General features: G+C 37.0%; 1 protein-coding gene across 1 annotated transcript in view; it reads right to left on the reverse strand.

Annotated features, from left to right (window-relative positions):
- The window catches only part of LOC130034751 (peroxisomal testis-specific protein 1-like), a 50,839-nt gene extending 38,457 nt beyond the window's left edge, over positions 1-12,382 (reverse strand). The window contains 1 exon segment of the mRNA XM_056126364.1: positions 12,329-12,382. Coding sequence (XP_055982339.1) covers positions 12,329-12,382 — 54 coding nt within the window.
- Positions 12,383-12,720: the final 338 nt, after the last annotated feature.

Raw genomic sequence — 12,720 nt, forward strand, 5'->3', positions numbered from 1 at the left:
AAAGGAATGAAAAAAGAGGCAAGAAAGTGAAGGAGAGAGGGGAGGAGAGATGGAATAAGAGAAAAGGAACAATAATCAGTCACTTCCATCGCTAACATCACAAACTGTGCTTATTACATTAAACACAATGCAGACAGCTTATGTACCATTTGACAATCCTTCCCACGTAATTTATATATGGTGTAAAGTAATATGCGTCTTTATTTGAAAGCAATCAAACTGTATATTCAAATATGCATTTGTTTTAAATAAAACTGTCACTATCACTGTCCTCCCATTGTTCATCGATTTGCTCAAGCCGGTCCAGTAACATTGTGAGAGATACTCTAGGTAGCTTGCCGGCCTCTCTGAGACGCGCGGAGGGGTCAGCCTGGTCAGCCGAGTGCAAGGTAGATGCTTTACCCGTTGTGCTATCGCTCCAACCCGCTGAAGATCTTTCATAAATAGGTTATGTTTGTGGAGATATAAAGATACTATATCATTTCAAAACATGTGCAGAAACTTCTCAATAACTAGTTAAGGAATAATATGCATATCAGAAAACAGGTTTCCATTTTATTGTATTTCTAAGAGTTTTTATTCTGTACTTAAATGATTGAATTTTAACTTTTGCAAAAATGGCCTAAATAGAGAGCTTCGGGAAATAACTCAATTGGTGGAATATATACTTTGATTGATTGATACCCTGAATTCCGTACTTGGTGAATATGACTCTCCCATCTAGTACTGGGGGTATAGCTGCAGTGTCCTGGAGCATTGCCAGGTGGTCTGCAGTGAACATTGTACCAAAGATTCTAGCACTGAATCTTGAGGTCTATATGATAAGGCTTTGCATCACTCAAAGTGCCTCCAGCCCCGAACTAAGTGTGGCTTTACAAAATGGGTTGGCATTACTTTATGTGCCTGTTTGTTCCTAGGCAAATACAACTATGCCATAATTTATAGACTATCTTACATATGTGGTTATTCCTTGTGTTATGAATTGGAGATGTATTTTAACTGTGTATATGTGGTGTGGGACATAGTCTGGAAGTTGATTTCAGGAACAATGGGACCAAAGAATGAACGTGTTTGTATAAAGAGATTAGAGTAAGTATAAAACAAGGGGCAAAAAGAAAAAAGTGTTTATGAAACTAAGCTAATGATTCAAAATGTCATATACAAACATTCACTCGTTTGTCTGATTTTGGTCCTCACTAGACTGATTTTATAACTTTAAACATCTATGCTTTGGGATATCATATAACATAAAGCAACAGACCTCTTGGACACTATACTGGAGACCTGCTCATAAAGCACAGCTCTATTTGTTTTTTTCAGTGCTTAAGTACACTGTTTCTTTATGTTGGTTTAAATTTTGTGTCTTGGCTCTATTAAAAGTATCTTGATGCAACACTTTCATATAAATATTCTTTCCCCAAATTTTTGTTTTGATTAGTTATTGTCTATGTTCAGATAATTCTAACCACATGGAACAAAACATTTCAACACTTTATTTATTTAGGATAATAGAGAAGCCCTTATTTTGTCGAAGCTGAAATTAAGAAGTATAACTACGTCAAGAAAGGGTTTACATTAGAGCAAAATGTTTTCCATCCTCTGCCTCAAAATGGGGAAAATCTGTTTTTTTTTTTTCATTGTGGTTCTTGTAATTTTTTTTTTTTTTGGCCATGCCTAGTGGTGCTCAGAGTTACTCCTGGCTCTGCATTCAGAAATTACTCATGGTAGGCTCAAAGGGCTCTTATAGGATGCAGGGGATCAAACCTGGGTAAACAGTGTGCTAGACAAATGTCATACTTCCTGTTCTTTTACTCTGACCCTGGGTCAGGTTTCTGAACACTTATAGTTTGATTCTTCTTCAAGTGCTTCCTGGACTACTCAAACCACCACAATACAAGTTCCATTAATAGACATGTTTAAAAACATAAATTTTATTCATGAGGTATCTCCAGTGTCTAGAAATGTAGTCACACCATAGGTTCTCAAATATATTTAGGAATAAATAAATGAAATAAAATCAGGGAAATCAAACTAATTTAAAAGGTCACAAATTTCAACCCCTTGAACTATTTAAGGATTAATCCTAAATTAAGGGATGATCTTTATAGTACTGTTTAGATATGGCAGTTCCTTAAGAAGATCTTGCTTTACAATGTGTGTGGAGTTTGAAAAAAGAAATTTTGGCTTGTTTAGAAGTTTTAGTGAAAATTCAATACTGTAACATTTTTAATCACTGTTGAAAGTAGTTTTAAATGCTTTAGATAATAGACATAAACTACTTTACCAATAAGTAAAAAGGCTAAATAAAACAAACTTCTATTAGAATGCAGGTGGAATGCTTCTTTCTATTAAATATGTAAGTGTTTCTTACTTTAAAAAGATTATTTTAATAAAAACAATCACAGTGTTGAAGCCAGACTGATAGTACAGGGATTAAGGCACTTGCCTTGCATGCAGCCTCACTCTCCAGTGCCACAGTTGGACTCCCAAGATCTGCCAGGAACAATTCCTGACACAGAGCTTGGAGTAAGCCCTGAATATAGTCAGTTGTATATTCAAAGCAAAAACTAAATAAATAAATATCAAACATTTTTAAAACTTTATGATTTCAAAATTTTGCGCTTACTATATTTATCCCAAGGATGAGCATCTTTTTTTTTCTAATTGAAACTGCAGAGATAACTACTACAAATCTAGAATGAAATCTCATTTATATTGAAATTTTATTTTTAACCCTCCTATTCAAAGTGTATCTTTAAATTCTGTTCGTAAAGTAGTCTATTTGCACAACTTGTCTGTCTTCTCATCAACATCCATGTTAGTTGACAGAATTGTTCAATCTATGTTTCCGTTCTCTATAGGAATATTCCAAACGTTTAGTCTTCTTTGTATAGCAAGCTCTGCTATAGTATCCAACCCAGAGAAATCATAACAATTCATGACCATTATCAAAGGAGAATTACCTTGGAATAAACTGACCGAAGGTGGTGGATATAATACAGACTTAGCTTGTGTGATGATCTTGGCAGGGCTCTTGTTTTATACATTGTCACCCCTGTTCCTTTCATTTGTACACTTCTCCCACTCTCTTGACTCATTCAATCTGTTGGTTTTTCTAATTCATATACTTTCCAATTTTTACCTACCAAATAAGTTTTCAGAATTCACACTACAGTGAACAGGCAAATTTTAGTGAATTTATTTCAAATGAACGAGTTGAGTTACTTAATGTAATAACTCAGGATTGATAGCAAATGTTGCTTTAAAACATGATCCTATGAAGTCTGAGAGTTAGTACAGGGGCACGGTCTTGCCTTGCATGTGGCTGGTCCTAGCTCAATACTTATGTATGTTCTCCAAATTACGTATGTTCTCCAAATACCATCAGGGATCATGCTTAAACACAGAGCCAGAAATAGCTGCTGAATATTTCTGGGTGTAGCCCAAATCCTGGTCCCTCCCACAAAGACATGAATACCATCTGATTTGTAAGTTTTCTTAAATTTGTCATTTTTTCAGCCTCAAATAAACATTTCATTACAGTGCACCTGCTTTCAGAAGATTATCTTTTCATGGCATGCCTTACTATTTTCTTAAGAAATATGTTGATGTAGAAATTTCCCTAAGACTAATTAAGGTATTACTTTTAAAGTAGAATGGGGCAAAACATTGTCTTTTCTGGCAGATCACTTAGTTTTTTCTCTGCAGAAAGTAGGTCAGAGAGATTCCCAAAGGTCAGGTCAACTTCCTTCACTGGAATATTTATCTCCCTAAATATTTTTATATTTTGTGGTTAAGTCTACTACATAAGGGAAATATTTTCAAATCAAAATATTGTTTATGCTAGCCAAAAAAATCAACTTAATAGCAGGTATAGGAATACCGTTTATAATTTTTCTGGTTTATAAACCAAATTATGATTTATTTCACTTCTTTATTGTTAGATTTTTCAAGAGAACAACTGAAAAATAGGATCTCATTTTATTAGGACTTGGGGATGTGGCTCTCAGTGATAGAGTTCCAGCCTTGCAGGTGAGATCAGGAATTTAATCCCTGATGTCACCCTATGTTCCTGAAAGCCATCCCAGAATCACTATCTCTATGATTTCTGGCTCCATAACTAGTTTGTGACCTGTTATACACTGCATCTGGTTATGTGAACACCAATTTGTGTGTTTGACCCAAGGACATTGAAATAGCAACAAAGAGAAGGAAAGAGGAACATCTTAAAAAATTAAAAATATTTCTTTAACTAACTGCTGATTGCTTGTGGTCATGGCCTGAATGAGCTAAAAGCGTTTATTTTCTAATGTTCTGGTAAGTCATATAAAAAACTTACAATTTGAAATAAATGTGATAGTGGTAATGTTCACCCTAATGTTTTTGTTGATATAAATTTGAAACACTTGGCTCTATGTTCAGTGGGATCATCCTTGGCATGACTCTGGATACTATATTGGATGTCAAGGATCAAACTTATGTACAAGGCAATCACTTTGCCTAACTGTATTATTTATTTAACACCTGTTAAAAACTTTCTGAGGTTCCTGGATGTGGGTATCTGACTGCTTTTCTCATCTTAAAATTTTATTTTTGGCTATTATTTCTTCAAGTGAAAATTCTGCACATTTCTTTTCTTTTTCTGAAATCCCCATGCTGTTTCTCTTGATTCTGTCCCAGATAGTTCTACGTCCTCTTCAGTAATCACTATTTTTTCTTCATTTTTATGGGCTTAAAAAAAAGATTTACACTGTTCATTGATTAGATTTTTGGCTTTCCCAAACTGATGATGAGTTGTCTATTGTATTCTTACATTCAGTTAATACATTCCTGTGGATGTGTGGTCTCCATTTAGACTTTTCTCAACCGTTGTCATTCTTGAAGATCTCTTCTGATTTCTATTCTCATTTCAGTGAGCATAATTAAGATTGTTGATTTGCAGTCTCCTCAGATAGCTTGCATAACTTTTGTATCTGAAGTTGTTTCTAGGATGCTGTCCTTATACATAAGTGTGGGTGAGGTACTCCTTCTTCATTATGTTTGGTAATCCATGGTATTCGACTTAGGGCCCAAAGGCTTTTGCTCAAGTTTATCTGAGCAGTGATCAGGACTCAAAATGGTAAGTACTTTGGGGGTTCTTGTACAGCAAGTTTGAAAGGATGTGGACATTGATCAGAACATTAAGGTTGCCAGCACCCAGCAGCTCTCAGACTTCTGTGGCCATATAGACCATATAGGGTGGTAGTGAGAGAATTTGTGCCAGGATAAGTTTCAGAGAAATCTGGGGTATCAGTTCTCTCTGGCAAACAGTTTGTTCCCTGAGGCTGGCAAGAGCCTACAGCAGCCAGAGAGGGCCCCTGATTAATTTATTATACTATGGAAAGTTCACAGCTCTAACTTAAGCCAGCTTTCTTGAAGTTAAATATGTACTGGATGGGAATGAATATGTCTCTCAAGAAAATGCAATCCTGCGGCCTGAACAATAGGACAGCTGGAAGGGCATTGACCTCACATGTAGCCAACCTGAGTTTAATTCCCTGCTTTCCATATGGTCCCCTGGGCACTGTCAATAGTGATTCCTGAGCAAAAAGCCTGGAGTAAGTCCTGAGCACAGTTGGGTATGGCTCAACAAAATAAAAAAGGAGGGTAAAAGAGGAAATTTGGACACTGGTGGGGGAAAGTTGACACTAGTGACAGATTGGTGTTGGAACATTGTATGCCTTACAGCTCGACTATGAATAATTTTGTAAATCATGGTGCTCTAATAAAATAAAATTTAAAAATAAGCAAATAAATTTGAATGCAGAAAAAATTTCAGTCTTTTGTCTAATTGTCTAAGTAAAACAAAAGATACAGTTTGAAGAACAAATTACATTTATATGAGTGTAAGCAATTAATCTTCAATTTCTAAGCTAATCATTCCTTAATTTATTTAACTTATAATAAGTTAAAGTTATTAATTTAAGTCTTTTAAAGCAAAAATTACCCAAGAATTGAGTCTAGAGCTTAGATTTAGAAATAAAAAGAAATAAAACTGCGTAGTATAGGAAATGACAATAAATAAAGCTTTGAAGTTTTAACACTAGTTCCCAGTCTATATCATATTTTCCAGTTATTGCTGATTATACTCTTTTTCAATTATATTCAGAAGCTATTTTCATTATTATGACTAGTAACCATTATAGCTTTAATTAAGTTTTTATATTTAAATGTTAATATTTACTTTTTTTTCATAATAGTACAGATTTCACTAAGTTTTCACAGATCCACATGGGGAATTAAGTAATACTAAATTATCTCATAATTCTCAGTAGAATTTTTGTTTCATGTTTAATTAATGCTGTTCGCTTATTTCAATTAAGTGCTTTAATTTTTTTTAACTGATGGTTATAGTTTAAACAAATAGAAGCATAGTACTTAAATGCCAAATTTATTGAATAGCCAGAGGGTAATATCTGAAGGATAATGTTAAGGTATCACAATGCTTCTTTCTATGTTTTTCCCAACATGTTTACTTAAGACAGACCAATACCAGTGAAAAGTGAAGATGAGTCATGGGAAACAATAACTTAAGAAGAGGCAGTAGAATGAGATTGACATTGTTAATTGTATTGGACAACCTATTATTCTTTAAAAATTGGAACCTTGAGCAATTCACTTTTCTCTTGGATCTACTTTCCTCAGTTACAAGATGATAACATGATTGACTCCCAAGATTCCTTTAAAGTTCCAACACTCCTAGAAAAAAACTCAGGAAATTTAATCTTAAAATTTGTTCTTTCCTCCCTTAATGACTCATTGCTTCAGTTATTTCATCACAATATAAGTGAAAATTGTCAAAATATGAGAACATGTTTTTTTCATGTTAAAGGTCAATCTGACAATACCAGGATCTGTTGTTCTCACCAATCCCTAAACAACCTCCTAAGCATTGCCTCACAATAACACAGGCTAACTCCTAGTATAAATCCATTTCTTTTTTTAAAATCACATTATTGATATACAGAGTGATTATATTTAAAGGACTATGATTAGTAATCAAAAGTATTATTTTTTTCTTTCGCAGACATGCATGTATATGTTGAAACTGGTTAGTACATGGTTTATAGTTCAGATCAAAGTGTAATGTTTTTCTGTTTCTTTTTTTTGTGGGGGAGACCATGTCCAACTGTACTCAGATCTCATTTCTATCTTTGAACTCAGTTATCATTTCTGGTGGATGTTGAGGACCATACTGGGTGCTAGAGATCAAACTTCAGTTGGATACTTCCAAGGCAAGCACCTTACCCACTATATTATCTCTTTGCCCTTCTAAACTACAGGTTTTGGTTTGTTTATTCTTATTCTTATTCTACCGAATGTAGCCTTCCCACACGGCAGAGTCTGGCAAACTCCCTGTGGCGTACCCAATATGCCAAATACCAGTAACAATGATGGGTCTCATTCTCCTAAAGAGCCTTGAATATAATCTCAGGGCTAGGATGAAGGAGACGTTACTGGGGCCTGCTCGAGGCAATCGACGATTGTGATTCTTATTTTCATATGGGAGAGCCTAAGAGTGATGTTTTCCAGTGCCAATAGGTACTCAATACGTACTCAATAAGGTAAACCCAATAATTCAGTTAGACAACATCAGTTTCCTGATCATAAAAGTAAATTATTTTTATCTTCACCTTCATCCATGTCTTCATCATCATTAGTATCTTCCACTACTCAAAGAGGAGTATAAAGTTGGAATATCGAAGCACAACAAGAAAGTATCACTTCTGAAAGAATGTTCATTGGTCAAGACTTGGTGACTTGATGATTTAAAAATTATACATATATATTTTATTAAGATGAGGTAAGAATTACAAAAAGTATTCTGTTTAAAACAAAAGAAAGAAACTAAAGTTCTAATTTTTGCTTTTGTGCCACTGACTCATTAATTTCAACTTTCATCTGCTGTCCACACAAGAGTTTTAGTTAACAGACCACAGTGAGAAAAATGCTTCATGTCTGAGTGCTGGAGAACTTCTGAGTCCCTTTTATCAATATTTTCTTTGAACTCCTAAGAAGATAAAAACTTTATAAATATTTAGTGTTATCGTACCTTAGTGAAAGAAGACAGGAAAATTATGCTACTCGCACATTTTAAGTAAGAAATAACCAATTTCAAACAATTCTTGTTCATACTAAGTGACTTGTATTGGCTTGTTAGAGTCCCTTGGGCTTTAAGTTTTCTTTCCTGCCCCCCAACCATCCCCACAGTTGACAAATGTAGAAATATAAATAAAAGTTCTCAGCAGAAAGCGTTTAAAGTAAGGAAGCCCAGCATGGGTGCAGTCACACTGGCTGATAGCAAGCTGTGTAATAAAATGAATGAGGGTTCAAAATAAGCATTCCATTTAAAAGTCCTGATTGAAAAGTGTGAGGAAATGATTCATTTTCAGAATGAGTAATATGGTTGCATGCTCCAAAAATAAATAAGAAATGACTGAATCTCAGGACTTGTCCATTCTATTTGGGTTTTGGATATAGATGGAGAGAGAAAAACCCTCAAAACAGTGAAACTGGAAATGCTTAGAGTTATTCTGTCTAGTTCAAATAGAGTTATGTAAAATTAATTTTCTTTTTCGACTTTTGTACTCAAATTCTTGACCAATAGGCTGTTCCTGAAAAGTTTTAGTGAAAGTTTTCTTTTGAAGAAAGATAAGGGGGGGATGACATTTTATAAATGCACACAAGAATAATTTTTAGATGATTGAATTTCAGCTGATTTTTAAAAAAGTTTACTTTCTTATTTACACTTTTCTGCATTTCTGTGTATATGACTTATGCCTTTAAAGAGCAAATATCATTTTTACAATAAAAAATAAAAATGAAATCCTTTCCCACTTCTATATGATGTTCATAATATAAATCCACAGCTCACATTTGGAATATGCCTGAGATTACCTGAGATTTTAATTGCTCTAAACATTCTTCCTACTTTCCTTATAAGTTTAAGACAAGCAGATAGAATGATTTTAAACTGGAAAGTTGAGTTCTCTATGCAATTGAATTGGGAGGTGATTTTGATTGTAGAAACTCACATAAAGTATGATTAAGCTTATGAAGCATATTTGGATAAAATTTTCTCTTGTCTGTATTTTACTGGAACAATTCAAGCCAAAGCAGAGTTGATCCCAAATCTGAATTATTGCCAATATTGTCCTGTTAGCTGATACAATCTCAAGATAATTTTATTTAGTTTTAATAATTTTGAACACTTAGTGTGCTTTAGATGCAACACCAGCAGCAAACATTTAAAAGACAACTTCCTACTTAATGATCTTAATTAAATAACAACAACAAAAAGAGACTTTCTCTTTTCCAGTCTTCATACATGGTCTCTCCCCATTTTCTTCCCTCTCTCCCTTCTTTCCTTCCTACTTTTCTCTTATTATTTCTTATTTATTTGTTGCTATTGTTACTCCCAGAGGTGCTTCATAATTATTCACTGCTTGGTGCTTGGGAAGTTCCCTCAGCAGTGTTCAGGGTAACCTACAATGCGGGGGGTCAAATCCAGGACCCCTCCCCCCCCCCCCCCCCCCCCCCGCCACATGCAACGCATGTGCTTAATCCTTTGAGCCATCTACCTGACCCTTCTTTTTAACTTTACCTTGATAGCAATGCCAGACAAGACATTCATTCCTATTTAATGCTAGCTTGGGGAGTGGCTCCACTACCCCAGTCTAGCTTTATTCAGATAATTCTTTCTTTTTTTAATTTTATTGAATCACCATTGGCTGGAGCGATAGCATAGTGGGTAAGGCGTTTGCCTTGCAATCGGCAATATGGCCGACCCGAGTTCAATTCCTCCGCCCCTCTCGGAGAGCCCGGCAAGCTACCGAGAGTGTCTCGCCCGCACGACAAAGCCTGGCAAGCTCCCCGTGACGTATTCAATATGCCAAACACAGTAACAACAAGTCTCATGAGGGAGATGTTACTGGGCCCACTTGAGCAAATCGATGAATAATGGGAGGACCGTGACCGTGATCATTGAATCACCATGAGAAAGTTACAGCCTTTCATGTTTGGGTTACAATCACACAATGATCAAACACCCATCCCTCCACCAGTGCACATTCCCCACCACCAATGTCCCCAGTATACCCACCTTTCCCTGCCCTCCCCCTGCCTCCATGGCAGACTTTACTTCCAGGAGAATGTGGAAATACATCGATGCACTTTTCCTACAAAAATTTATTAGTATCTATTACATGCTGATCACTATTCTTAATAATGTGGTTAAAAACAAGGAACTAAGAGCAACTCCTACAAAGGCTACTGGGGGAAAGCTAGTGAAGAAAGTGATGCTAAAATTTTGAGTGCCATTATGAGGTTAGGAGGGAATATTCTGTGGGCAATGCTATGGAGAGATAGGTGTTATGTGATTGCAGTAGGGGAAAAAAGGCAGAACATATTCCAAAGAACAAAGGGAGAGTAATGGAAGACATGGCAGAGTGAATATCTCAAAGGGCGCATGATGTAAACTAGCAGGACATTCTTAAGATTCTAGGAGTAGTTTGTTTGTGTCGGAGAGAGCAACGGTAAAAGAAGTTGGGGGTGACAGAAAATCGTGACAAATCAGTAAATATGGGTCAGATTCTAGTTGTGAATTGTGGATTCGTATTTTTAAAAAGACTATGAAATGGCATGTATTTGAGGTTCTGGATTCCTCTTTGCTAAGACTCTAAGTAGCATTGTTCTCTCATTGTTCATTGATTTGCCCGAGCGGGCACCATTAACGTCTCCATTGTGACACTTATTACTGTTTTTCGCATATCTAATATGCCACAGGGAGCTTGCCGGGCTCTGCCGTGCTGGCAGAATACTCTTGGTAGCATGCCAGGCTCTCCAAGAGAAACAGAGGAATCAAACCCGGGTTGGCTATGTTCAAGGCAAACACTTTACTCGCTGTGCTATCGCTCCAGCCCAAGACTCCAAGTTGGGTGAGAAATGTCAGAAAGTCTTTGAACATTCTGGAGTAACTTAATCCTGAAATCCCTGTCCAGTGTGATGAAAGTGGTTCGCCTGTTTCTACTCTTATCGATCTCCAAGTAAACTCTTTGGTTCTTTTCTCACGCCTGGACTTCTTTTCATGGCTAGAATAGCAGTTGAGCAAGTCGTTGATGCTTGTGGAAACTGTCTTTTAAGATTGCTGTCCTTGTTAGCGCTACCCTGATATCTGCTCAGGGGGTCCTGTGCTCACTGATGGATCCTGTTCTCCATCAGTTTTCTGAAGGTTTTACGGGATCTTTTATTACTTGTTTCTTCCCAGGATTTAACAGGATGGTGCCTGCGAGGACCACGAATGGCTCACGCTTGAACGTGGTTTAATTATCACAAATTGCAACACCAGCACCAACAGCCTTCTCTGGTGCTGGTGTGTTGTTGATCTAGATGATTCTTTTCTTGGACTGATTCCTTCTCTGGCATGTCTGAACTCCCTGGTAAGCAGATCCTTGAAGGCTGCTTCAGATATGGTGGCAGGCCCAGATCCTAGGGATAACTATTTTAATGATACTTGAAAAAGTTGTGGGAAAGGACATAAGAAGAGAAAATAGAAAGAAGCAAGAAGGCTGAACCACCATGAAAAGAGAATAACAAGTATAGGTGGCTATTGGGTCGCTTTAAAATCAAGAATATGTATTGCAAGCCATAATACCCCAAAGTAGCGAAAGATTATGAGGAATCATGTCTGCCATGGAGGCAGGGGGAGGGTGGGAAAGGGGGGTATACAGGGGATATTGGTGGTGGGGAATGTGCACTGGTGGAGGGATGGGTGTTTGATCATTTTGTGATTGTAACCCAAACATGAATGCTTGCAACTATCTCATGGTTATTCAATAAAATTTTTAAAAATTAAAAAAAAATCAAGAATAATTAGTACATTTTTGCACTATTTTTCTAAACTAATTTTTCCCCATGTACAGTCTCTCTTATTTGTTTTTTCTAGTTTGCATTATTTATATTTTTGCAAGCTTCCTTAGAATTTTTTTGAACCGTGGCAGAATATTACAGATGAGAAAATAAGAAAGTAATTCACCGTGGCCACACTCCGTAATGAGCATTCTGTAAACAGGAAAGATTCATGGGTCAAAGAGAGAAGCCAAATACTTCTTTTGATAAACACGCCTGTGCCCAGAATGTGAAACAGCAGGAAAAGAGGATTTCAAATTAAAATCTAACTCTCAAATGACCCCTGAGTCTTGACCTGTTCCGCCGATGGCAAAGTAGTTTGGCAGGATTTGTCCGCTCAGCAGCAAAGCGAACCCAAACCAACCAGGCAGAAGGCACGCACCAGGGGGCCAGTTCCAGACTTCAGAAGATTTCCCAGACTGGGGACCCCCGCCATCTCCGCGGGGCGGGGAAGGGGAGCAAAAGGCGCTGGAGGAGATGAACTGTGTCTCTCTAGGTCACTCCGCAGAGTTAGGAAGGTCTCTGGGTATCGTGGCTGCAGAAAACCAAACCTCGAGTGATTGATGTAAAAACAGTTATCCCGGTCGGAACTTCCTCGCTATGACCTGCCCCTCACCTCGGGATGGTCCCTTTGCGCTTCAGTTCCTCCCCTCCCCTGCTGAGCTACGCTTGCCATTCCTGTGCAGTTTCTCATTCCTTCACCCGGAGTCCGTCCCCCTGAACATCCCCTAGGGGCCCCCAAGTGCCCTACAAGTTTGCAGCTCCTCTGAGCTC

This window comes from Sorex fumeus, unplaced genomic scaffold (genome assembly GCF_029834395.1).
Source record: "Sorex fumeus unplaced genomic scaffold, SorFum_2.1 ptg000061l, whole genome shotgun sequence".
In the NCBI taxonomy this organism is placed as follows: Eukaryota; Metazoa; Chordata; class Mammalia; order Eulipotyphla; family Soricidae; genus Sorex; species Sorex fumeus.